The sequence below is a fragment of the Thalia democratica genome, chromosome 7 (genome assembly GCF_965202585.1).
Source record: "Thalia democratica chromosome 7, ktThaDemo2.hap1.1, whole genome shotgun sequence".
Taxonomy (NCBI): domain Eukaryota; kingdom Metazoa; phylum Chordata; class Thaliacea; order Salpida; family Salpidae; genus Thalia; species Thalia democratica.
In genome coordinates this window covers 46,133,821-46,161,799 of record NC_139171.1, presented here as the reverse complement: position 1 = coordinate 46,161,799, position 27,979 = coordinate 46,133,821, and the positions used below count along the sequence as shown (strand labels likewise).

The 27,979-nt window shown below is 26.8% G+C and overlaps 1 protein-coding gene across 2 annotated transcripts; it reads right to left on the bottom strand.

The window, feature by feature from the left end:
- Positions 1–98: 98 nt before the first annotated feature.
- Positions 99–27,979, bottom strand: LOC145841077 (uncharacterized). 2 transcript variants are annotated; one of them, XM_082948444.1, is made up of 14 exons: positions 26,995–27,979; positions 24,149–24,335; positions 19,614–19,762; positions 12,776–12,951; positions 11,550–11,799; positions 10,063–10,194; positions 8,513–8,623; positions 6,979–7,096; positions 4,472–4,703; positions 3,570–3,635; positions 2,482–2,753; positions 1,609–1,760; positions 1,367–1,546; positions 99–1,282 (listed from the first exon to the last, which is right to left on the bottom strand). In XM_082948444.1, exons 1-14 carry the CDS (start codon positions 27,917–27,919, stop codon positions 552–554), a joined length of 3,681 nt encoding a protein of 1,226 aa, XP_082804570.1. In that variant the 5' UTR covers positions 27,920–27,979; the 3' UTR covers positions 99–551. The 2 variants fall into 2 exon arrangements, with proteins under 2 accessions (XP_082804570.1, XP_082804571.1); XM_082948445.1 differs by lacking the exon at positions 3,570–3,635.

Below are 27,979 nucleotides of genomic sequence, written 5' to 3'. Positions count from 1 at the left end.
TAAAAAAAATAAAGATAATTAACTCTAGATTTTGACTGAGTTTTTACAGTAAAAAAAATATCTAAAACCTGTTAAGATTAATTTATTTTTGGTTAAAATAATGAAAATTTTTATATGTAATCCTAATTGCAAATTTTTTAGAATATTAAAAACAAATTAGTCATGATATTTCTAAAACACTTGCAAGCAGTCGCATTTGTTTAGTAAAAACTTAAAAATGTAAAATACATAGAAGCTGTTAGTCTAAAAAAAATATAATTCAATTTAAACAGGAATTGCTAAAAAAATTTGCTAAAATACCTTATCAAACACAGTTTAAGTTAAAACACAATATTTTCAATAGTTTGGAGATAATTTATCAAGTGATAGAAAAGTTCATATTAAGTTTAAATTAGTTATATGAGCTCGTTATAGTTTGTTACTAAGAGGTACCTATTAAATGATAAACTTTAAGAAAATATTCAGGAAAAATCTTTCCATAGCCTGCATCTTTCTTAATACCGCTAAAGCTAGTTCAGCTTCAGTCTAATTAAACTATTTAGTTCTTGAAATCACGAAAGAAACTCCTTTTCAAGGTCTGCAAACGTGACTTTCTGAAGTTGAGACGAAAGCTGTTGGGTGGTTATGGCAGGCCGAATGTCTTTATCCTCCCCCATAGGAGTATCAAGTAAAGATACGCCAAACGTAGATTTCTGACCTGAACTTTTTGCAATAGGCGACTGAGACTCCAAAGGCTCTGCTTTCTTCAGGCTTTTGTTCAACGTAGCTTGGGGGAACTCAATGTCAAAAGGATCGTTATTCATTGTCGCAGGTAAGACAGGTTGTCGTGATTGGTTGTAAGGGAGGGAAGAAGCAATTTTCTGTTGGTAGTTTAAGTGGTCGGCAGTATGAGTATGCACGTTCATGTTCGTTTTAGAAACCATTTGAATTGGCTTAAAATTTTGATTGTAGTTATTATTAGACATCTGTATATTATGCTGTTGTGGTTGAAACTGATTATTTATTTCGTAATTTTGCAAACTGTTATTGTGATACAGTTTATTTTGGTTTCTTTCCGGACTCACTAACTGCTTTTGATTTTTCTCGTCGGTTCTACTCACTGATTGGTTGTAACAAATCTTAACGGGCTGAACTTGCTGGTTCGGTCTTGGTCTCGCTATCGATATGGCAAGAGAGTTGGGCCGCTCGACGTCTTCAATTTTTATTTCAGACTTCTTTCGAGCCCTGCGAGCTTCCGGTGCCGGAAGACGACAGAGTTCTGGGTCTTGGCTCGCTTCCTTTGCTGTTAAAATAGTTATAAGTATTAATACATTATTCAAATCATCTTATAAAGTGAAAATTACTAAAAAAGAATTTAATAAATAACCTCGTTCGGCTGGAGTTTTGTGCGTTTGCAGCACTTTTGCAGCATAATCAAGCGATATGGGTTGGCGACCGTCGGACAAGTTGCGGCTGTGACCTCGTTTTCGGACCATTTCGTACCGATTACTGCTTGGTCCTGGACCAGGAGTTGACGCTCTGGTGTTGGGACTTACCACGGAGTTTGCTGTAGTAAAAAGTACACGCGTTTAATTCAAGCAGTAAAATTTTCAACTGTTAAAAACTGACCTGATGATGTAGATTGATGGAGCTTTAAGCTAGATTCGTTGTCATCTTTAAATGCACGGTTCATAGCAGCTGTATTTGGTTGTTTACGAGTAAACTGCGCGACTTGGTTACAAGGATCTAAGTATGCTAGGAAATCATCTTCATAATTTGCACTGTAAATGTTTATAAAAGATTGGAGCTATCATTATAGGACACATTTTGCTTTTATAACAACAAAAAGTTAGATTTAAAACACATAGTTCCGCTGACAAAATTAGTTTAGCATTTAAGGTAGTATACATATTTTTATTAGTTGTAAGCTTGGCATATGAGAAATGGAATATACTTTTTATAACTTTAAATATGTCATAAAATTAGTACGTTTAAAAAAGTTTAGTATATGATACAACCCAGGGTTGCCACTCGTTTTTTCAAATTTTTTTCCAGGTTTTCCATATTTCTTCCAGGTTTTTAAAAGTACACATTTCTAAGTCTATTTTTAGTTTTAAGTTAATTTCTATATAAGAAACTGTGTTAAATAGTATAAAAACATTGAAAAAATACTGTAAAGTTACTTTAAATGTGTTTTTTAATAAAAAAAATTTTTGATGATGACAATAAAATCTTGTTTATATGATAGATTTTTTGTGTCAAATCAAAATTTTACCACTGGAGATGTTAAAATTAATCAAAATTCCAGGTTTTTACAGGATTTTTGATCAAAATTCCAGGTTTTTCCAGTTTTTTTTCAAAATTTCTCAAATTCCAGGTTTTTCCAGGTTATTTTTGCCTAAATTGTAGAACTCCAGGTTTTTCCAGGAAAAGTGGCAACCCTGACAACCATAACCTGTGAAAAAAACTTATACAGAAAAACTAAAACTGTATTGTACATACCTATGGCTAGATTGAACAAGGTCTCCGCAAGCCTGATATGCTGCAACTGCTTGGGCTACATTGTTATGTGCTACCGCTGAGTCCTGTGACGTCATAGACAGCAGAGATCCCGTGACGACGTCATTCAAATCTGCTGCATTGTCACAACGCAAGACTTTAGTGAGAACGGCCGCTTCTTTTGGTTTTGTTTCGGGCTGCTGAGGCGATTGTTGCTGCTTGTTTTCTTTCCTTCTGTGAGCTGGGCTTTTACGTTTCCAACCTTTTTTGAAATTCTGTAAAAACAATTAATTATTAATAATATTTACAATTTACATAATCTGTAAAAATAAGGTAAGTCAGACTATTTTAACAGGGTTGCCTGAGGTTTTTTTTCAGGCTTTCAAAATTTCTTTTAGGTTTTTGAAAGTACAAGTTTTTAGTCTATTTTTAGAATAAAATTAAACTTAAGGTCTTAAATGGTATAAAAGTATTGAAAAGATACTGTAATGCTATTTTAAAAGTTCTATCAGCAAAATTAAAACAAAAAATTATATTTATTTGATAGATTTGTTGTATCTAGGTGTTATTTTAGATGTAAAAATGCTTGAAATTCTAGATTTTTCAGTGGTTTTTGTTTAAAATTCCAGGTTTTTTTTCCAAAATTACTTAAATTCCAGGTTTTCTTGCCTAAATTGTCAAATTCCAGGTGTTTATAGGTTTTTTGGCAACCCTGTTTTAAAAACATAAAAAAGCTTATAACTAGATCAAAAAATCATAAAAACAAAAAATGAATTAACCAACACACTTAAGAAAATTCATTTAGCCTTAACTTCTTTTGCTTAAATATTGAATTAAAATATGGCAACATTTTCCATATTGTTTTCAGTGTCTAAAACACTATATATAGACACGTAAATTAACACACTGGTTTTACAAAAAGATAGCAAACTACAAAGCTGGTATTATTTTTAAATTAATTAATTACAAAAAAAAAACAGTAACCACACTTTATTAAATTCAATATAATTTAATCGAATCAAGTTTTGTTTTACGGCAAACTAATTGTATTAATGGGCAGTGTAAATTCCACAGCAAGCCTAAGCACAAACCTGCAAGCACAAAACTAAATACGCAGTCCATTTTTCGATATTACTTTGATTTCTTTTTCGTTCATCCTAACAATATACATAAAAACACATGAATCAAAACAGAATTGACTTTATTTAAGACTCTTAAAGTTTTTAATTGTTATGCATTATTTTTTGAAGTTCAGAAACAGCTCTAATTATCTGATTTTTATATAAGTTTTTGATGGAAATCTTGAGTTTTTTAAATCATAAAAATGCTATATAGCTTGAGTTTATAAAAAAATATTTTATGTCCGAAATACTTAAAAACTTATCTTACTTTTTGATTATTTTTAGTATTTTTGTTATAAAAAATGACCAAAATAAAAACTTTTTCAAAAATTGCGTAGACATTTTTTTTATGCTCACTTTAGAACTATTTATCATAGTCGTCTATATGATCTATAAAAGTATATATATACAGCAGTATAATATTTCTTACTTTGAAATAACATTTAATGACTGAGTTTAATACAAATTGGACATACACAAACTTTGTCAAAAAATACACCCGAGTGCAATACACTATTTCCATTCATTTTTTAAACTTATAAACATTCGTGCTTTTCTGGGTTGCCACTCTTTTTGTAGTTTTCTTTAAAGATAACAACAAAACAAGAGTAGAGGTTTCATAAGACTTTTTTTTAAGAATTATTTTTTAATAAATATTAATAATTTATATACTTTAATCGAGAAAAGTTGAGAAAGTTCTTGAACATACTATTTAAACAAATAAAACTTTTTTCAAACACTACATTACTATCTTTAAACAAGCTAAGGATTTTTATGAAATGCTTAGTTCAAGGGTTAAGAAGTTTCTAAAATTAGTTCACCAATAAATAATCAACTCCAAATACTAAACAAATAAAAACAAATATTTTTACTTTAGGTGAGCTTGAATCTGTAGCCCGTCCGCCCACATGGTTCGTTCTGTGATTTGATTGGCTGTTGGAAGCGTGCGAAGAGACGCTCGTTATCTCGTCGTCGTTGGACGAATCGACGTGGATGGGTTTGGTCATGACGGTGGTGACGTCGTTGTTGAGGGGAACCGAGGCGAGCAACTTGGCAACTTCGAACAGCAAGTGAGGCACCGGGTGCGACTGGCATCTGCTCAAGCTGGAATAAAAAATCTTATTTAAATAATAAGTAAGGGTGATAGCCGAAGTTGAAGTGAATGAAGTTTTTTTATAGTTTTAATTTTAACTTTTTTTTCAAGGTATTTTTTACATAATAAATTATATACTTATTTCAATAATCAATAATATGTAATATATAATTTTATGTTAAGTATGGAAATTTACAGAAAGTATTTTTTTTAATCAATAGAACAAAATACATTTTTATTCTTCCTTAAACCATTGGTCAACTAGATAATGTAGAAAAATTTCTATTTAAAGATAAACTTACAAAATTTACTGATGAGTATTTTTACTCAAAGTTCGTTACAATAAAAACTAAACAAAAGTTTAACTTACGAATCAAAAATTTCAACTATTACGACTTCAATCTAGTAGAAACACAAAACTTATATTACTCTCACTATTTATTTCAATCATAATAATCAATGCAATATCAACAGAAAAAAATACAATTTATAGCTAAACGTACATTGTTTTTTTTTAATAATTTCACTAGAGTGATTTAGAAAAAAAAAGTAATATCTATTAAAAAATGTGTCTAAAAGAAAATCAATAATTTTTTTTGTAAAAACTGACAGGGTAACCATTCAACTTGGATTTTAAAAACAGAAAAACCTTAAATTTGATTTAAAAAAAAGAAACACCTGAAACTTTAAGTTCTAGTTAAAAAATTAAACTTAAACTTGACAAGAAATAACTATTACAAACAACAATATTATTTAAAATTACTTTTAATTTGACATTATACAAAACACATTTAAAAGTAGCATTGCAGTATGTTTTTAATATTTTTATACCATCTCAACATTTTTTTACCTTAAACTTAATTTAAAAGAAAAAATAAACTAGAAAACTTGTACTTTCGAAAATCTGGAAGAAATTTCTAAAAAAGTAAGCCTGACTTTTTTTACAGGTGTCAACCATATATTTATATACATAGTGGATGCACGACGATTTAAAGTACAACAATCTAAATTCGATAATTCAAACCATAATAGTTTAAGTTCTGACATTTATCAAATACAACTATTCAATTGATAGCATTTCAAAATGCAAATATTCAAACACAATATTTCAGTTGTATTCAGTTGTATAATATTTCACTTACTTTTTTATGCTTTTTTAGCTGAATTTTCTGCTTATAAAATTATTTAGTTGGCAAGGTTTAAAAAGACTTTATTATGGAAAGTTTAAGCTAAATTCTGTTTTTTTCAATTATCGACATTTAAACTTTTAAAATAACTAAATGATTACAACTTTGTAGATAAAAACAATTTTGATATGGATTTTTTTTTAATTTCTAGTAGTAACTATTAAAAAAATAATATATAATTTAGTTTTTATTTAATGACACTTCAATTTTATTGTCGACAACTAAATTGAGTTTACTAAAATTGAGTTTAATCCATGCTTACTTCAATAACAAGTAACCTAAAAAACAACGATTTCACAATTTACATAGTGAAATGCTTACACTTCTTTTAAGTTTAATTTATTCATTTGAAACAAAACTAAGTTTATTTATGTTTTAAATACTTTTTTTAGAAAATAACAACTAAACTTGCATTTTATAAAATAATATATGGTTATCAAGCACATACACACTGTAATTTCATGATTACCAGCAATAAAAACGCGTCGTAGATTTAATACAAGCAACCTAAACAGCTGTTATGTAGAATTCAATTACATTTGGTTTGGTAACTTTAAAATTTGGAATGTCTATTTGAAATTGTATTAATTTACAAATATTGAGACGAGCAACTAAAACTTAGTACAAAGTAAATATTTAAAAGTTGAGTATAATTACTAAACACTACTTAGACTTTTTGTTGATCGTATTCAATACGAGCGTATCAGATGTCTTGCCTAGTGGACAATTTATTAAACACTGCACGGCAAAAGATAATGCTGACGTCACTGATCAATACCAACAAGTGGTTGCTTTATGTGAAAGCACCATAGACTATTTGTAAATTGGAGACTGCAAGTTTTTCGCTTATGGCTGTCTGATAATTCCCAATGACGGCAAAACCGGTCTCAGTTCACCGAGGGCTTGCGGTCTGATAGTCGAAATGGTATGATCAACCCTTTAGTTAAACTTGAGCTAACCTCACGGTATACAAAAGTCCAGGCTTCTGCTCTGCAGACTTTCACCGATGTTATTGTTAATTGGTAAACATGAGACAATTTAAAATACTAGTTTTATTAGTATCTCCAATTAATACTTAAAATATATTCTTCGAATTTACCTATTTTCTTTGCTACTCATCGGTGTAGGTTTAGTGGAGTTTAAATCATCGCTTTCATATAAGACTGACAGCCGAGGCGAGTCTGGTGTAACTAAGGACTTTTCATCTTTATTAGATTCTGAAAAACAAAATGTTTTATAGAAAAAAATTATTAACACAAAAAAAAAAAAACTAAAACGTTAGTAAAAAATAAGAAACTTTTGGTCTTATATAAAAGACCTTAGAAAATAAAACTTTATTTAAAAATCTTAACAAAATCTAAAACAATTAAACTGAAACATTGGTTCACAGTCTCAATAACGCCAGTGATGCATGTAATATATGTCTCAGAAATACTAGGGATACAAAATAGTAAAAAGAGAAAAAAATAATTAATTATATTTCAAATTTCAAGACCCAAAGATTACGATATTTAGCTAGTTAAAAAACATTACTTATTTTTAAACTAATCTTAGAGTGTTTATCTAATATTATGTCAAACTGAATAAATATATTGTTTTTATATTTTAAATAAGTAGAGTTTTTTTTTAATTACTACTTTATCATTTGATAACTTTAAGAACCGTAGTCAATAATAGAAGTCTTAGAAAACAAATATTACAAACTATGAAAACATTTTAAAGATTATTTCTACAAAATAAAACTTTTACTAATCTTTGACTTTAAAAGTTTCGACTTTTCAATAAAATATTATTTAAGAGCTTTATTGTTACTTGTTTCGCTCGAAACTGTGATGTTATTTTTTAATTCAATTATAATAAAATTAAAAAACTTCCAAGTTTCTGCTTTAATAGGTTAGCACTTTCTTAGCTTTGTATTAAATATTTTAACTAAAACCAAAATTATATTCTATTGCAGTATTTGTTAGATACAATTATAATTTCAATAAAGTTCAAAGTTTCGAATAACCTCAATATCGACATTTTATCAATACAGTTTCTAATTACACAACCTTTTTTTTGTTTATATCTACTGTTTATTTCATTTACTTTTTTCAGATTTAAGTTATAAATAACAGGGCTAAAGATTTTTTTTATAATTACTCTGTTTTAATAAAATCTCGATAAATTTATTCCTTATATTCATGTAAGTTGAGAAGTTATATTGGTCAATTTAGAACTAAAAATATAACAACAATCTTATTATGAAACATTTGAAAAGATAAAAACAAAATGTCATACTTTATGAATTAAGAAGAATACTAAAAAATGTTAAGTATCAACATGTTTTTACAAAAAACATATATTCTTTTTAGCAATAAAAAGAAGTAACAATAAAAGACTGTCCAGTTATTTGTGTAAACATTTACAGCACTTCTATTAACAAAAAATTTACTGAATAAAAATTACTGGCTAAGTCATCAAACTTGTTTTTTTTTTTGGAAATTACAGTTTAGTTACTGAACATTATTGACTCAGTTGTGGTTGTGTTAGCTCCCTAAACTTTTCAATTTCAAACGCTTGAACACGCGAAGTAAAATCCGGTATAATAAAGTAGTCAGTAAACAGCAATCACTGCCATACTTGTTGCTAACCTGAAGGTTTTTCGGCAGTGGATTGTATTTGATCGGCAAGTGACTTGGCTTCTTGGTGTTTTCGTGCTGTTTCTAACGTCATGGTGTTGTTTTCTAACTCTTGAGGTGGATCTAAATACTAATAATCTTAATCTTTGAAAATTGTGGAATAATAGTTTATAAAAGAATTAATCAACCAAGTAGTTGGTGTTTTATTCTACCAAAGTGCTTTTAATCACGATGTTAAACAACATGCATTGTATAAAGTTGTTATTCTTTAACTAAACTATAATTGACGTATTTAAACTATTCACCTTTCTGGGTAGTAAGTATTTTGTGTAAAAAATAAACTTTTTAATATTTTTATAGACCTAATAATAATGCTATATTGAGTTCAATAAAAAGTAAATAAAACCAACTACTAAGTATTACTTTAGTCAAATACTTTCAATCATTAATCGATACTAGTTTGTAAAACATTATTCTTTAAATGTTTTATTAGTAAATTGAAAAAAATATTTTAAATTTAAAATATTTTAAGTTGAAAACATTGTTAAAACGTTGTTCAAGTTTTTAAAAGCTTGTCTTTCATTCTATAAATAGTATCAAAGAAATTTACTAAACATTATATCAAAACAACTATAAGATGACCAATACTGTTTTATTATGACACGCAAAATTACGTTGGCTTATTATTATTAAATGTATTATATTAATTACTACATAACTTACTGACGACAAAACCACATTTAGTTATAATTTAGTTATTTAGTTAAGTTGTTTAAGAATCAAAATTAGTACTTTTAATTTTAAAACTTGTTCCAAAATTAAACAACAAAAAGATAAATAAATCGTTATTGCATTTATTAAGCAATTTAAAATGAAGTTTTCAAATACTTAATTTTAAAGTTCTACATAAGTTAAAATAAAATTAATTAATGACTTAAGTTTAGTTTATGAACAGTATTGGAAAAACGTAAATAAATTTAGAATTTTATAATGAATTATTAAACGATTTTCTTTACAAGCGTCTTTAAACTGTATGATATTTTTTATTTATTTTATAAATCTACTTTTCCATTATAAAATCAAATGAAGATTGTACTATAATTTTTTTTTAATATTATTTTGCATAGATATTTTACTTACTTAGTTCATAGTTTAAACTGAATTAATTTTAAGTAGTGTATTTAATATATAAAGTAAAAAAATGCAATTCAACTTACTACAACGCAATAAAAATAAATAAGAATGTAAATCAAAAACTTTTTTTTCTAGACGCCGTATTAAATTTTAAATTATAGTTGTGTACCAGATGAAATTTTATATAAGAATACTCTTTATCTTGTAATCAAATACAAAACAAATATGAGGTATACAATTTTGCTAATCAAATTACTTGACCGCATTCTTTTAACACGTTTAATTAAATATACTAAAAACTTTATGAAACAGTTATACTTGTTGTTTATAGTTTCCAAGCTTTTTACACAAACCTTCAATTTTTTTAAATGGTTTGGAAAATATTATGAGTTATACAATTATGGCAACAACAGGCTTATCAAACGTACTTTCCAGAAAGGTGTAACGCGACAGATGAGGGACTTCCCCGTTTTCGTCCCTGCCACTCTCCTCGTTTTCGCTCATGTTCGGGGAACTCCCTTCCAGGTCGGTCACTTTCACGGTTTGTCTGTGGCGAAAATCTGTGCAAAACATGCAGCAACTTTATAACGAAGAAAATATCTCGCTTAATAAATTATGCAGTATTTATATTGTAAAATTTGCTACAAATTTTTTTTTTTAACATTTAGTTTGAAAAAAGGATCCATTTATTTCAATACAAAATATTAATGTTTTCAAAACCTTAAAAATGAATAAACCTATATTTAACCACAAAACTAAGGGTGTTTTAGAACTTTTTTTTAAATCAATATAACAACATTAAACGTGTTTTTTAAACGAGTAAGAACAAAAATTGTATACGAAGGAACTTAAAAAATAAAAAAAGGGTATAAATTTAGTGATGCAATATGCAAAAGAAGGAATTATAACTTTGAGTCCAAAACCTTAAATTCGGGCGGTAAATTAAAAAAAAAAAACTTTTTAGATGAATTGAAAGCTAAACAAGAGGTCAGTAGAAAAAAAATTTAACAACTTCAAAACATATAACATTTTAGCATTAATAGATAAGACTATTCTCGAGACGTATAGAGAATTTAAAACGTAAAAATGCGTCACAAAATGCTAAAAAAAAAGGTTAGAGCTCACTCATGCATGGAAAAATAAAGTAGTTGTGCGTCGAACTGGTTAACATCATAACACTTGCGGTTTATAACACTTATCTCAATCAAAAATAAAGAAGTCATTTTAAACTTTATTTACCCATTGAGTCTAAATAAACGTGGTCAATTTTAAATGTGAACAACAGTTTTGGTTTATAATCTGACAATTTATTATAAACACGAGCTTTTTGCTAATTGAACTAGAAAAGTAATACTCAAAATAAACAAAAAAGTTAATTCAGCTTACAATTAGAAGTTTATTTACTTATTGTTGACCGTTAAACTAAAGTTAATGAAACTAAAGTAAACTTTTACAGTTAATAAAAACTCATCTAATTTATAAACTTCAATTAGTTGTTCTAAATATCAAACTTCATATACTCTCAACTTATTTGCAAGATTATTGATTATTTGTAAACTTAGCAGAAAAGTATAATTTTTGCATTTTCAAGTTATGCAGCTTAAATTTTTTAAGGTTAAACTTATATTTTTAAGTAAACACTTTATGCTATTAAATTAATATTTTTTAACGTTCTTATAAATAAGATTTAACTTAATAATTAATAAAAACAATGTATAAACCAAAAGACAAAATTTATCGTCAAATAAAACAGTGTTAAAAATACATATTACTAAAAATCGTTTTGTTTTTTGAATAGTTCAAGTAAGGAGAAGCTTTAGTGGTTATATTACTTTTTTTCAATGAAATGTTTAAAAACATAACGCATAAAAGTTAAATTAAATAAATATCATACTAAACAGCTTATCAATAATACCTGAAGGTTCACTGATTCCTCCCAATTTAAGAAGCTTGCTTCTTTTGAATTTTCCCAATCGCTTAGGTGGCCTGGGTTTGTTGTAGCGAGCATTTTCAAGCTTTTTGTTGTTGTTATGCAACGACATTTCCCTAGCAACGACGTTGATTTCTCTTTGGTGAACTTCAGCAATTTGCTTTATCAGCCTTTTTTGAATCTTGCGCTGCCTTTCTTGTTCTTTTTGTATTTCTTCGTACTCCTCAAATAGTCTCTGCATTTAGATAAAACGCTTAAGTATAATAAAAACTAAAATGTACTTTAATGTTTAATAATAAACCAAAATTAAATAAAAAAATTAGTTTATAAGTAAATATTAATTTAAATAACGCTTACTATTTTACTTATTTTTTAACTGTAGTTTAAGTATTTTGACAAACAATAACCAGTATTAGAATTTAGTTCATAATTTTGACATTTTATACAGTAAATATACTAAAAGTAAACACAATGTTCAAATACTTCTAAATGTTTATTGTGATTGTCAAGTCAAAAAAAACTACCAACTGATAATATAAAACAAATTCAGGCATAAAAACAAGTAAACCTATTATTATTGAATTTTTTAGCATACTAATGCTAATAAGAATATTACTTTTTGCTATCTATGATCATAGATTATAATAATTATACAAACAAACCTAGAAAAGTTAAAAAAAACTATTAAGTAATAATAAGTTTCAGAAATAAACAGATTAGTATCTGTTATATTTTTATGCAATGTAGAATACTTAATATTACTAAATAAAACACCAACTATTTTTTAGTAATCTCAAATCAATATATTAAACAAATTTTTGCAGCAATAGTTTTATTTATTACTTTATATATATAACTAAGGAAGCATAACTAAAACTAGTTTTAACACAATTTTGCTTTTAAATTAAGTAAAACATAAAAAAATTAAATATTAAATAACTTTTCTTCTTTCGATAAGATACATTTTACTTGATTATTTAAAGTTTTTAAAATACACAAGTATTTGTATATACAATACATACTATTTTAAAATTGTGTTTGTTATTTACTTAATACAAAAAGTTTATGCTTTGATAAAAACTGTAAATTTTATTTTATTTTGAAAATGATTTAAGGTACAGTAAACTATATCTTTCAACATAACTAAAAACCAGCTAAATGAAATTTATTCTTACCACTGACGTTACATAAGTTTCTCGCAGACAACCAACCTGTTCTTTTACCCGAAGATCTTCAATAATCGATTTGACCTCGACTTTCCAGTTTTCCTGCATGTCGGAAAACATACTGATGGGAATTTCGACAAAGTCCGACTCGGCCAACGTTTGCAGCTTGGAAATGATGGTGGCGAAACTCGGCCGCATGTGGGGCTCCTTCGACCAGCACTCTGTTAAATCAAGATTTTAGTTTGCAATTATCTGCACTTTAACTATTCTTAAAATCTTATATCAGAATAAAAAACAAAACTATGTCAACAATGGTTTTTTTTTAAGATGAACATAACCAAAAAATTCGATTTTTAGATACTTTTTAACTATTTCATAACTATTTTAAATTTTAATTTACTTTTTGCTTCAAATGCACATCATTTTTTGTTGATATTAAATAAGTATTATAACACTGAATCTTATACCTTTTTTTTTTCAAAACACACTAAACACTCGAACATTAAAATTATACTAATATACTGTATATAAATCTAAAACCTATACAGAATATAACAAACTATTAAGTTATTTTTTTTAATTTTTGTTATTTTTTTTAACAAATCACTTTTAAAAAGAAAAATAAATACAAACTACCTAATAAATACAAAAAGTATATATTTTTGTTCAAATACTTAATTACATTTTGGATTATTATGATAGCGTTAAATATGTAATAAAACCTATCTAGAAAAATAAACAAAACAAATAGTTTAAAGTAAATTCACATAAACTAAACAACATATTGTGAAAGAACAATTAAAAACAGCTGTTTTTTGTACACAAGTTTTATATTTCGATTTTTTAATTAAATATCAGACAAACTCCAATATAATTATGCACGCTGTATAATTGTGTGACTCATAGTTTATTTTTTGTGAGCCTACTACAGTTTTAATATAAGCAGTAAATGTTTATGGATAACATAATAAACTAAATTTCTAATATATATCACTTTAGAAAGATTTTCTTAGGTTTCTGTTCTTTCAATAAAATAAATAAAACACTTGTGGAAAAGGGAAAAGTAAAAAAAAATCATTTATTAACATTCTCTTGCTTTGATTCTTCTTTAATTTTACTCGCTAAATTTTTTTCAAATTTTATTATTGATACGTCGTAATACTTATACATAAAAATTTTAAAATTGTTAATTTTGTTAAAGTGTACCTAACTTCATCTACCACTTAACAAAGGATACAAAACTTGTATCAAAAAGCTTTGAGAAAATTATAAACAACTTAAAAATTATTTTTTTTTTTTACACTTATAACCATCAAACGAGAACTTAAATTTTAAATATGTTTTTAGTTATGCTGACAAATATAACAAATGTATTTGCATTTGTACTTTAAGTGAAGCGTTATTTACATAAATATTTTTATACTATCATGTACATATAAGCAATAAAATCTAGCACTAAATAAACATGCATTTTTAAACAGTACAGGAACAAATTTTTAACTTTTGTAACTCAAATGATAGCTTTTACCTACAAACAATGAATTAAAACTTATCATAGAATATCAAATTACTGTTTTACTTAAACAAACAAAGCTTATAAAGTTTAAAAAGACATTAACTTACGCATGTCAGCCAAGTTTCTAAAATTTAACATACTAAGGAAACAAAAAATGTATACAAGGTAAAATTCTAATAGTTCAACTATTGACTTCAGTTTACAAAATTCTTATTTTGTTTAAATTAATACACTACACATACCAACTCAAAAATATAACATGTTTTAACTAAATAGTTTCAGCACACTTAACTATATAACAGTTATCTAATTTTCTACTTCAACTTGATTACAAACTATGTGAAAAACAAAAATAAAAAGTATAAGTTTTAAAAGTGTTAGTTCTCAAATGTTTTAATTTCACCATCAAATAAGTATAAACTATGTTATTTGATTTAAATTAAAACTTTGTAATTATTTTTTTAGCTTAACTTAAGGCCATAGGGAGGGGGTAGAAGCCATTTTTTGACCAAAAATAACATATAGACTTATTTTATAGTAAATTTCATAATCTTTCAGATGCTTTTTTTAGATCTTAAAAATATTAAGTAACTTTTTTTTTATGACCGGTTATATAAAGGGTTGTCTTTATAAAGGGTATATAAAGGGTAACTTTAAAGCCGTTTTTCTCGAGTTTTTAAAAACGGGCTTTAAAATCTATCTTCTCCTTCATTTTTCAAGCAATCTTCTTCAAATTTTCAGGAAATGTTTCTTACATTATGAGAAAAAAACGTTATTTGTGAATTTTAATAATTTTAAAAAATGAAAATTTTATGACAAAAAAAAAAAGTGATTTTTTATCAAAAAATTTTTTTTTTTCAAAAAAAAGGTATTTTTACTTGAAATTTTTTAAAGTCACAAATAAAGTTTTTTTGTTATTGTATAAAGAATAGACTGTGAAAGTTTGAAGAAGATTGCTTAAAAAATGAAGGAGGAGATAGATTTTGAATGCATTAGTCTTTTTTCGCCGTTTTAGTTTTTCCTTCCCCATAAGGAACCTGTTATGCGGCCCGACTTTGGCCGGTCATATCTCAAAAACTAATTCGAATTTTTAAAAACGGTAAAAAGCAACTTGAAGCTTAGTAAAAACTCTATAAAATAAGATCAACTTGTAAAAAACATGGCCTACCCCCCCCCCCTATGGCCTTAACATCGTTTATGTATGTTAAGAATAATCTAAATCTTATAAAGCCTTTTATAAATGATTTTAAACATCAAATTAAATAAGAATAACAAACAAGAATTATTATTTTGCATATTTTTTCTACTAAATTTAAGCTGTAAAATCAGTATTGAAATTATTTCTTTAAAACCGAATACCCAATCTAAAGAGTATAAACAACACTTTCAATAATTCTTAAATTTGCACTTCTACTAGTATTGCACTTTAAGTAGTGATCTACCGGATCCAAGATCCGGAAGCGGAACCGCCCATCTTTTGCCTGGAACCAGATCCGGCCGGATTCTAATTTTAATAAAATATCCGGAACCGGCCGGATCCCAGCTGAAATTTGGCCGGGTCCGGATCCAGTTAGTTTGAAAAAGATTTTGTTTTCCGCAATCTGCTTAATTCAGTTTCATATACTTAGATTATCGTGGTTTGAATATTTTATATATAACATTAGTCAAGCGAAACAGACTATATTAAATTTTAGTTAATTAATCATTTGTTGTAAAAATGCAGGTTCATACAGTAGTTTATCAAAAATTTATCAAGTACTCATCTTAATTATGACCATTATTTAATATACTTTTGATGCAAATTTAAAAAAGTTTTTTAGTAGAAATATTTTTTTAGTTCCATTATAATAAATTTAGGGAGATATGATTTGGTTCTTTTTTAAAAAAGTAATTAGAAACAGGGTTTACACACGGTCAGGATACTCAGGATAGTTTTGTAAATTAGAGAACTTTTAAAATTTCAGAAAATATATATTCTAGATTTTAATTTAAGTAAGATTTAAGTAAATTTAATTTTTTATAACCATATTTTTTGATAAAAACTTGAATTTTATTAATTTTGAAAATTTAGAAAAACATCTTAAAGCATTTGATAAAACTCAAGTTGACTCAGTACAGTTTCATTGGCAAAAAGATTGGCAACTCTGTAAAAATATAAGACTAATAATACCATATTTAATTTCTAACAGCTGCAACGTTTATTTCTCCTTAATTAAAAATGTCAATTGCATGGAAATTTTTCAACGTAAGCGAGGAAGACCCTTATTTGCAGTCTTTGCAATAAACTCATTGAAATAGGTAATACTAATTCGTACAGCACTTCTTTTTTTACTAAAGCATTTGAATTCAAAACATCAAAGAGAAATTTCAGAGGCTAGAAAATCATTATCATCATCCAATAAATCAGTCAGCGATAGTTCGTTCCCAACTCCAAAGGAAGCTAACAGCAATGAATCAAGCTAGTATATCTAGAGTTATCGCCCTGTTAAACAATGGAAAATAAACGATCAAAAAGCAATCAAAATTCATAAAAATTTATGAGCATGATTGCTATTGACAACCAACCATTTTCTATTACTAGCGATCAAGGTTCCATAGACCTGTTGGCTACTTTAGAGCCAGGTTACTTGATTCCGAGCACCAAATACCTCACTGATACTGCTTCCTCAGACTTATGACAGTTTACTGATAAAAATACAAACTGAGTTATCAGAAGCTTCGTTTTTGTCATTTATAAGTGACATGTGGGCAAATTCGTAGACTAAGAGATCTTATCTTTCCTTAAGAGCGCATTGCTTAAATGAAAGCTTTAAGTACGAACACTGAATTTAACGTTGTAAGGAAATAAAAGATTCTCACACTGACTTTAATATTTGTGAAAACATAAAGGAGATGCTAGAAAATTAGGGTATCAATGTGATTCGCATTCACGTTTTTCTGCGCGACAATGCATTTAACATGAAGGCTGGTATGCTGATGTTAGATCCTTCAGCACCCTATTTCATTTACGCTTTAACTGATAATTAAAGATTAACTGTTTTCAGAAAGTAACATAAGTGTATTAATAGCCAAGGCCCGTCAAACTATTGGTCACTTTAACCATTCTTGTACAGCGTGCGAGCGACTAAAAAAATCCAGGTCACTTTAGGTTCATCAGTATCAATGCAAAAAGCCTTGTTACTTGTGCAAGATGTTGAAACAAGGTGGAACTCAACCTACTTAATGCTGAAAAGATTAGAAAAATTAAAAACAAGTGTCCGGAACTACGTGGCTAACAACAAATTTAAACCCGAAAACATTCTTACAGCTGATGAATGAAAACTTGTTAGCCTCTTTAATGAACTGCTCGAACCTTTTTATATAGTAACGCCAGAAGTGTAGTAAAAACAACGCATTGCTGTCAAGTGTAATTCCGCATGCAGCAGTACTAAAACAGTTTTTTAATCATAAAGCTAATATTCCACCAGGTCTAGATCAAAGTAGTTCTACAACCTTGGCAGAAAATATAGAAGAATCTTTCGAAAGAAGGTTTAATACTTCTAATAACAGCACACGAATAATTTTTTATGATAACGACTTGTTTTTACTAACAACATCTGTTGATCCACGGTATTGACTTGACTTTCTCTCTGCTAATCCCAAACAGAAGGTTGTAAGGCTACTGAAATCAGAAGTAAAAAATCATAGTTGTCGTGAGACTGGTCAAAGTGGTCAAGTTCCTCTAGTACTGCCTAAAGCTCAAATACCTACAAATGATATTACCAAAAAATAGTTGTTGTTCTATTCTACATTTAAATCGGAAAGAAGTGCAAACACTCAAGAGCAACAAGATTCAGGTGATCAGGAAATTGAGATAGAAATCAAAACTTTTTTGGCTGAAGAAAATTTGTTTGCTGAAGAGGTTAAAGAAGCTGAAGTCTTGTCTTAGTGGAACTCAAACAACAAAAAATACACACACCTTGCCAGGTTTGCAAAAAGGTATCTTTCAGTACCACCATCTTCTGTTTATTCTGAAATGTTATTTTCAGAAGCTAGTAACTTGTACGAACAAAAGCGAAATCGATTGCTTCCAAAAACCGCCGAAAAACTTCTTAAAAAAACAAGAATAGGTTTCTTTGTAGCTTAATGGCGTTGATATGAGTAAATGTTATATACTAAATTACTTACTTTTGTATACTTAAACAGTTGCTAGAGAAGCTATTGTAAGTAAAAGTCTAACGTAGAGCCTATCATAAAAAAATTCGTTATCTTTTTAAAGCAGGGTTCACAAAGTGGGTCATGACAGATACTCAGGGGGTCACGAGCAGCAAAGGGGTAAGAGGGGGGCCATGAGGTCATAATTTGAAACTTACACTAGATATTCTCGAGTTGCAGATGAAGAGCAAAAAAAGGTTATAGGTGTAGTTTTTGAGTAATCTTGTTGAAGGGGGCTATGGCTTTTTAAATTTTTTTAAAGGGGGCTATTTGCAAAAAAAAGTTTAGAAAACCCTGTTTTAAAGCATTGTAAAATTTAATTTTCTTTTACGTCTTCAAAGTACAAAATTCAAAATTAGTCGTATAAGTAGCTTTAAATTTAACATTTAAACTGAGATTTTGTATAGGTAGGCTTATTGTTTTTTTACAACGTTCTTTTTCCTAGTGTTCAAACAAAATATAAAGACAATAACATTGTAATTTTTTCAACAAAATATTTGTATTAAACAATTTTTACCAATCAATGGTATTATAATAATTAAACTTTATATGTTTGTTCTCTATTAAAATTACATAAAACTTAAAACATTTAGGATCCGGAAAAGGCCGGATTTTAAATTAAAAAATGGATCCGAAACCGGACACGGTCGGATCTTAACTTAGAAAAAAGATCCGGAATCGGACCCGACCGGATCTTAAATAGAAGATCCGGTAGATCACTAACTTTTAGCATTATATTCACCAAAAATAAAAATAAAACATTTATTTTACTTAGTTTTTGTTTTGTTTTTTATTAAGATTTGTATTTAGGTAAACTTAATAGTTTTTCTATTTGAATAAGCTTTTTTTAGCGTCTGATGAACTGCTCAGCAGGGTAACGGCGTAACGCAATAAAAGTTAGACAATAAGTAAATATAAACTTAATAGATTTTCTAGTATAAATATATTATAGTTTCTAAATTGTGCATGTCTTTTTTTTTTATTGTAAGATCTTCATAAAAATGTTCGACATATTTATTTTTGATATTTAAAACATAAAATGATGCTTACAACATTTTTAATCATAAAATTTTTTGAATATATATTAACCGCCACAAAAAAACTAGGTCATCCTAAAACTAAACGATATTATTTCAAATCAGCAACCAAAATAATCTATTTTATAAAACTAACGTTGGAGCAATTCTTTCAAATGGTCGGGACAGCCGTTAGGAATTGGCAATGTGAGTTTGTTGTGGCCGATTCCAAAGCATATTCTCTGCATCTCCATGTCTTTGTACGGTTGATCTCCAGTAAGCATCTCCCACAACATAACTCCATAGCTAAAAGTTTTTAAATAGAATTACAACCAAGTTAGAATTGGGATAATTTTTTTTTTAGTTTGAGACTATGAATTACTTTTTTTTTTTTAATGAATTTAATGAAAGTTAAGTTGAGCTTCAGCGTTAAAATTTTATGTGTAATATCTAACATTCTACAATATAATTTAACTAAACATAAAAATGTAATAGTATTAATATTAAAAAAAAAAATTAATCTTAAATTATGAACAGTTACAATTCTAAATAAGATGTCTAATCATCTTAAGCTTTTTTTCTTAAATATTTTTTTTAGTATCTATACCAAACCCATCTGATCAATAAATTTTAAACTTGGAATAAATTATTATACTTTTATTACTTTGAAAGATTGAATTTAAAGTTGAAAATTTTAAATGTAAAAAATATGTTTTTTCTTTGTAGTTTTAGTTAATAAAAACAGTAAACTTACACTACAAAATTGTTTTACGTGATCTACTTTAAATATATTTAGAAAAAAATTTCATTCAGTTACAAAATATCAATTTTTAAGTCTTTACATAAACAAGTAATAAAATATTAAAACAAACTACCTAAATAGTTCCAACTTGTAAAACATGATAGATTATAAACAGTTATATTGCATTTAATAATTTTTCATGAGTTTAAATTTAACCTGGATATTAAAAAACAGTACTACAAAACCAATCCACTTAAATGTGATAAGTTACTGACATTTGTTTTATGTATAAGAATTATATAAACTATCTTTAAAAATGCTATAAGGATTTGAATGCTCATAATTGACTGTATTTTAACTCTATGATTTAAAAAAAATAAAAATATATATAAAAAATCATATTTCCGGATAAGTATGTATTTCTAATAAGCAAAAATTTGAGAAGAAAACTGTGGAAGTTTATTTTAGGAAAATTAAATTTTTGTATTGTTCCTTTCTGATTTTTCAGCACGATACTTCTTAAAGATTTTTATGTGAGCTATACATATAAGTTATCTATTTATCAGATAACAGCATATTTTAACTTCATGTCAATCATAAAAATAATTAGAGTTTTACAAATAAAACATGTTTATCAATGCTTAAAACCTACTAAAAATGAGATTTAGGACTATATTCAAACCCTATTTTCAAATACAACAGATTGACAATTGTTATACAAAACAAAAAATTAAGGGCATAGGGGTGTTGTAAACAACTTTTTTTCACAATTTGATCTTATTTTGTTGAGTTTTAACTAAGCAACAAGTTGCATTTTACAGATTTTTAAAATTCAAAATAATTTTTGAGAAATAGCCGGTCAAAGTCGGAGACTACAATAGGTTCCTTCATACTTAAAAAATTATGTCGTAAGAAAATTTCAAATATCGAAAACTAAAAATTTTATAACAAAATTAACCAAAAAAACTATTTTTTTGACATAATTTTTTTAATATTTTGTAAAGACAGAGTTTTTTAAAGATTGCAAGGAACATTTCCTAACAGTTTGAGGTAATTATCTCAAAAAAAGTTGGAGGAGATAGATTTGTAATGAAATAGTCTATTTTCGCCTTTTAGTTTGAACCTCCCATAAGGAACCTATTGTAGTATCCTACTTTGACCGGCTATATCTCAAAGATTATTTGAATTTTTTAAATCTGTAAAAATAACTTGCAGCTTAGTTGAAACTTAACAAAACAAAATCAAATTGTGAAAAAATTATTTACTTCTCCCCTATGCCCTTAAGACAAAACAAAAAGCATAAGCAAAACAAAATAGTACTTATGGTCGAAAGTCGCAAATATTATCATAATAAATTTCAAGATGTGTGCAAAAGGATAAATAATTTTAACTTTTGTTAAAGCAGAAAAAATAACTAAAAATTTTTAAAGATAGGTTGCCCGACTATTCAAATTTGGACAAGTCTTAATTTCGACTTCTTAAAAAAATGTTTAAAGAGCAACAACTCAAAAAGTTATATATATTTGAAAAAAAATAAAATGCGTATGTAGGTCTTATTATGACCGACAAACACTTTTTTTCTTTTTTTTTAAAGTTTTTGAGATATGGCTTAAAACAGTTTTTTAATACATAAATTTTTAGTAACGTCGAAAAATTTTATTTAGCCTTTTTTTTTTTTTTTTAATTTCATAATTATAATTTTATTAATCAGACCTACAAACGCATTTTAAATTTTTCAAATACATTTTACTATTATAGTTGTGGCCCTTGAAATATTTTTTAAGAATTTGAACTTTCCGAATTTGAATTATCAGTAACCGGAAAGATGAAGGGCTTAAAAATATATCAATAAAAAGTAAAACAAATAATATATAAACAATAAGTGTAAAAAACCAGTTATTTTTCATGAGACTGTATTTATAAAATATTATTATAATTGCAAGTTTATTGTCAATACGATGGACCCAGGCATCAAAACCTAGGCCACTTAAACTGAAAGACACATAACGAAGACATTAAGAATAAAAATAACACAAACAGTTCATTTTGTTTTAAACAAAAAAAAAACATAATCGAATTCATTTTAAAATCTATAGATTAACATAAAAAGCAAAATTTTTACTCACAAACTTATACTTATCAACTTATTTACGCTTTGATGTAGAAGAGTTTTGTAAACCTTGTTTTTTCTCCTCCTTAAAAGCAATTTTATCATTAACACTTTTAATGATCTGTTTAGGGTTGCCACTCGTTTTTTCAAAAATTTTTCCAGGTTTTTCAAATTTATTCAAGGTTTTTAAAAGTACATACATTAACCTCTCGCTTATTTACGCACATTGTGTTCACAGAAAAAATGCGTAAAGATACGAGAGATCGTAAAGATGAGAGAGGTACCATATATACTTACTATAATGGCTGTTTTTTGATATTGCTTCTAGTTAAAAGCAGACTGGGGACTTTCCCACTTTTAACAATCTGTTTACTTGATTTATAAATATGAAAACAAAAGATAAAACTATACATATATTAAAAAAAAAAAGGATTTAAATTTATATAAAATAATAATACTTGTAGAAAAATTTCAACGCTTGCTGTGCAAAGCAAGTGTTACAGAAGAAGAACTTAAACTAAAAAAAAAAACGTCAAATGAAAATTCGTGATATGTTTATTAAAAAAACAATTGAGATTTGTGTTAAGTGTAGGCTCTATATTTATTAAGTATCACTGCTACTTTTTGCTAGGCAGTTTCATTAAATTTCTTTTTTAGATGTTTATTTATATATAGGGCAAGATTGCTGTATTGTTCATTTGTGTTTTAAACTCTCATTATTTCATTATTCTTTCATTATTTAACACAGTCATATTTCTTTCAGAATTTTAATTTAATATCTTACTGTTAACAAAATTTCTGATATACTGAGGTATAACTAAATGTTTATCAATTAGTCAAGGAACATAAGTTTACAAAGTCTAAAGATGTAGAGAGGTGAGTTATCATTTAAACATATTTTAAATTAAAAATATACAGTAAACCTAACTTGAATTAAATTGAAATATTGAAAGAGATTAAAAATATTTTTTTGAATTTTTAAAAATTCTAAAATGCGTAACTAAACGAGAGTGCGTAATGTCACGAGTGCGTAAAGATGCGAGATTTTACTGTACTTTAAGGGCAATTTTTAGTTTAAAGTTAAGTTTGAGGTAAGAAACTGTGTTAAATAGTATAAAAACATTGAAAAGATACTGTAAAGCTACTTTAAATATGTTTTTAATCAAAACTATATGATGATGACAATTTTTTTTTATTTATATGATACATTTTTTGAGTCAAATCGAAATTTTACTACTGAACATGTTAAAAATGTTAAAATTCAAGGTTTTTCTAGTTTTTTTTCAAAATTTCCCAAATTCCAGGTTTTTTTGCCTAAATTGTCGAATTCCAGGATTCCAGGTAAAGTGGCAACCCTGTCTGTTAGATCCAACAATAGTAAAAAGAGTTAAATTAGTTTCTATTTCAAATTAACTTCTAGCTTCTCACCAATAGAGAACCTTAACTGAAAATTTCAGAAAAAACATACTTGGACGCTCAAGTCAATAATTTCAGCGATTTTGCTGCAAAATCAGCAGTTCAAAGAATCACTCACTTCTACATCAAAATATGATCACTTTTATCCAAGTTTATAAAACTAAATGTGCGAAGATAAAGTATGCGTTTCTAATAACTTAGCTAGGTATATATTAAAAGCTGAAACAACATACTTTAATTTTAAAATTGTTTCTAAATATAAATAAATTATATTTAAAATTAAAGTTTTACAAAAGTAATTTCCTTATATATTTCTAGCTTAAATGTTTGGTGTATTTAGTATTGATTTATTTGTTTTCAAACGTAAATTAACCATTTACTACTAATTTGGAAAATTAAACTAATAGTATTTCATAAAATTTACCTCCAAACATCAGTAAAACGAGAAAACTTTTGTTTGATTATAGATTCTGGTGCCATAAAAGCCATGGTTCCTCCCATAGTAAACTCTTCTGTTATGTCAGTCTGTCGTGCTAGACCAAAGTCAGCAATTTTCATCGTTTTGTTCCACAAATCTTCACAGTCTTCCTCAATCGGCTCTTTTATGAGAACTGTTTTTTTTAATTATATGAAGTAAGTTTAAAAGTTTAAATTTAATCAGTGTCTTATGGTTTTAAATCACTGAAAGTCTTTAAAATTCATGATCGTGAAAAAGTTTCCTAACTCAAGAAAAAATTTTATTATAATAACTATAATAAATTAGTAGTTAAGCTTACTATCAAATACAAAACAATAATAATCAGTGCATTTTACAAAAAACGAACTCTTACAAACACATATATAAAATTTATAATTTAATTTATAATTCTTAAGTTCTAACTTATAACTTTAACCTTTCTTGAACTTAATCTAATAATGCTTGTTTAGTCTTTAATAAAGTATCAAAATTAAAAATTGCCTACTAACAAAAATTAACTAACAACAATAAATGTTAGTAACAACATGGAATTTTTTTTTTAAAGTTATTAAGTTAGAACTGTTTATATAATATTAAGTATATTTTCATTAACATATTCGAAACTACAATTTTCAAACATTTAACAACTTTTAATTTAAAAGTTTTAAGCACTATAAGGAGAACTAAGAGGATAGTTGGTCAAAATATTTATTTTTCAACTAGTTTCAAGAACCTTATACAACAAAAATAAGTAAGAAATCAAACTTCTATAATTTTTTTAGCAAACATAAAACAAATAAATACTTATAAACATAAATTAGGAACCATTAATAAAACCTGTATAGTCATACTTATATGACTATCTAATTCAAAAAATTAATAATTTAATGCTATGGATCTAAGTGTAATGCTTACATGTCAAATAAACAAATGACAGAAAACTACCTGTAACCAATGTATTGTATATATAATTTATCTTAGCTATTCTTTTTGTAAAGCAAAAAAAGGTTGTATAAAACTATTGTTTACTTAAATTAAAATAAATTGTCAGAAAATAATAAGATACATTTCAAAACATAATTTCATTGTTAGGTAAAAATATTTTCAACAGCAAAAAATCTTGATTCTTTCATTATAAATATTCAATAGCCTGACTTTTCCTGACCACTTTGCAGAAAAAACATATTCTTTTTTTGACTTGGCGGGTTTCATTTAATATAAATACTTATTAATAAATACTCATTAAAATAGATACGCTATAACACTAGTTTAGCTCCTAAAAACACCCCATTAAATAATATAAAAGTAAATAAAAGTTCAGTTTTTAAACAAAAAAATTTATAAATAACAACTTAAGGAAATATTAACTATAAAACTTGAAATAAACTTAACTTATTTCAAACATAAAAAATTCAGGCAAGCCTACAAATGCTAGTCATGTAATCAATTATTCAGCAAACTAACAGACGCCACAGATTACGTTATAATGTCTGTGCTATCAGTTTACTTGTGACCGTTTTTATTTCTTATCTTTGGAAACAGTTTAAAAAATTTTAATTGTTTTTTTTTCACACAACTTAGTAAAATATTTTAAAATAAAATAAAGAAAACTAAAACAATATACTAAAAGAGGTACTTCAACTACAATGATTAAAATACTCATTTAGCATTACAATTAAAAAAAAAAACTATTTGATTTTCTCTATAATTGATTTAAATTTCATTACAACAAATACTTTTTTTTTTTATATAGTAAACATTTTAAAATTATTTTTTAAATGAAATTATATCAGCAAAACTTACAAAATACACCTTCAAAAAGTAGATAAAACTAAAAACAGGTAAATGCACAATTTTTAAAGTACTATCAAGCGTGAAATACTATATGGTTTTAAAACCAATTTGTTTAAAGAATTGGGATATTTAAAATTAATATAAGACCTTTATAGACATGCTAAGAAATAGTAATTCAAAATAAATTATTGTATATTGAAACATATAACAATAGCAAATGAAATAAAGTCAACTTAAATTTAAGTTATAAAACTTTTGAACTAATTTATTTAATTTTTAAACAACTGCAGTGATTCCTAAAGTTGGAAAAAATATACAGATCTAATTTTGACTAAAAACTATTTCTACACAATAATGTTATAAAGAACTTTTGTATCAAAATTGTTTTATACAGTAATTGTTATGTCAGTACTATACGTTTTAAATATTTTGAAACACAAGTTAAATATAGAATAAAACCATAGTAACATTTAGTTAGTATATTCAAACTTGCAGAAAACTCAGTATAACTTTAAAACTCTGGTATACAGTAAACTTTTTTGTTTTAAAATAATAAAACTTGAACAAAAAGTCATTGTATGTGGTAAAAATAGTTTGTTAATGTGTACTATAAACTAACCTAATGAAAAAACTTAATACTACCATTTATTGAACAATGTTTTGAACCCATTTGAGCATAATATCACTAGAATTATCTTAATACTACAAAAATTAGAATGTTTACATATATATTTTTTTTAATTTTAGGTAGTACAACTATATATATACTTAAAGATACTACTTTAGAACTAAAAGAAATCCTTTGAGATTCAGTACAATAATTTTATTACTTAAAAATAAAGCTACGTAAAATATAAGAGTTAACCTTTTTTAACTTTTAATCATACAGACTAATTAACATTATGGTAAAAATTAAAACAAATCAATTACAGCATAACCTACTCTATGATATTAAAATTTTATAATGAAGTATAAAAATCTAAACTAAGTTTTATTCAAAAAATATTAGAGAAACTTACCATTGCTTGATTTTAAATCCCTGTGAATTATTGGTTTGTCAAATGCTGCATGCAGGTAGTTCATTCCACTTGCAATTTGTAAAGCCCACTTCACAATAATGTTAGGAGGTAGTATTCTATCTTTTAGACATTTATTCAAAGTACCACCTTCTGCAAACTCGAGAACAATGCTAGGAAGTTCACGTGTTAAACAAAGACCTTCAAACCCTATTATGTTTTTATGAGACAAACCCATTGCATAAGTAGATGCTTCTTCTTTGACACTTCTGAGAAACTCTTCATCATTAGACGCACAATGGCGAAATTCTTTAACTGCAACTTTTCTGTCCTTGTAATACCCTAAATAAACAGTACCAAAGCCACCAAATCCAACTGCATTTTGTACATCAAGTTCTTCTTTATGAATTACTTGAACATTGGCAAACTCAAAATCAGCTTTATCCTTTTTGGCCATAACTTCCAAAACAGGTTTTTCACCAACATCGTATTTAGACTCAAGTGGTGAGTAATCATCTGGTAGAGGTTGATAAGAGTTTTTAGCACCAGGCAGTTGTTTTTTGGCAGAAACAAAGTTTCTTGGAAAAACTCCCAGTCTGTTTCCTATCTTTCCTGCCCACCAACCTTCATCGCCCGAAAGGCCAGGGTCTTGAGAGAGGACTTGGATATTTTGGCCTGGTCTTAGTGTAAGTTCATCATCATTTTTTGCCTGATAATCAAACATCACTACAACTGTTTGACTTTTGTTCATGCTACTAGTTCCTTGTTTAGAGAGTCTGCCTATTTTCTGAACAACAGTTTCAGCAACATTATTTTCATTCGTTTGGTTCGATATTAATGATGGTATTTTAAAAAAGTCACTAAGTCTATTTTTTTCTGTTCTTGTAGACGATGCAGATGCTAAATTGCCAATTGAGGCATTATACATTTTTTAAATTTAAAATCTTTGATTTTTATCTATTTTAAATATATTTAATTTCTAAAAATA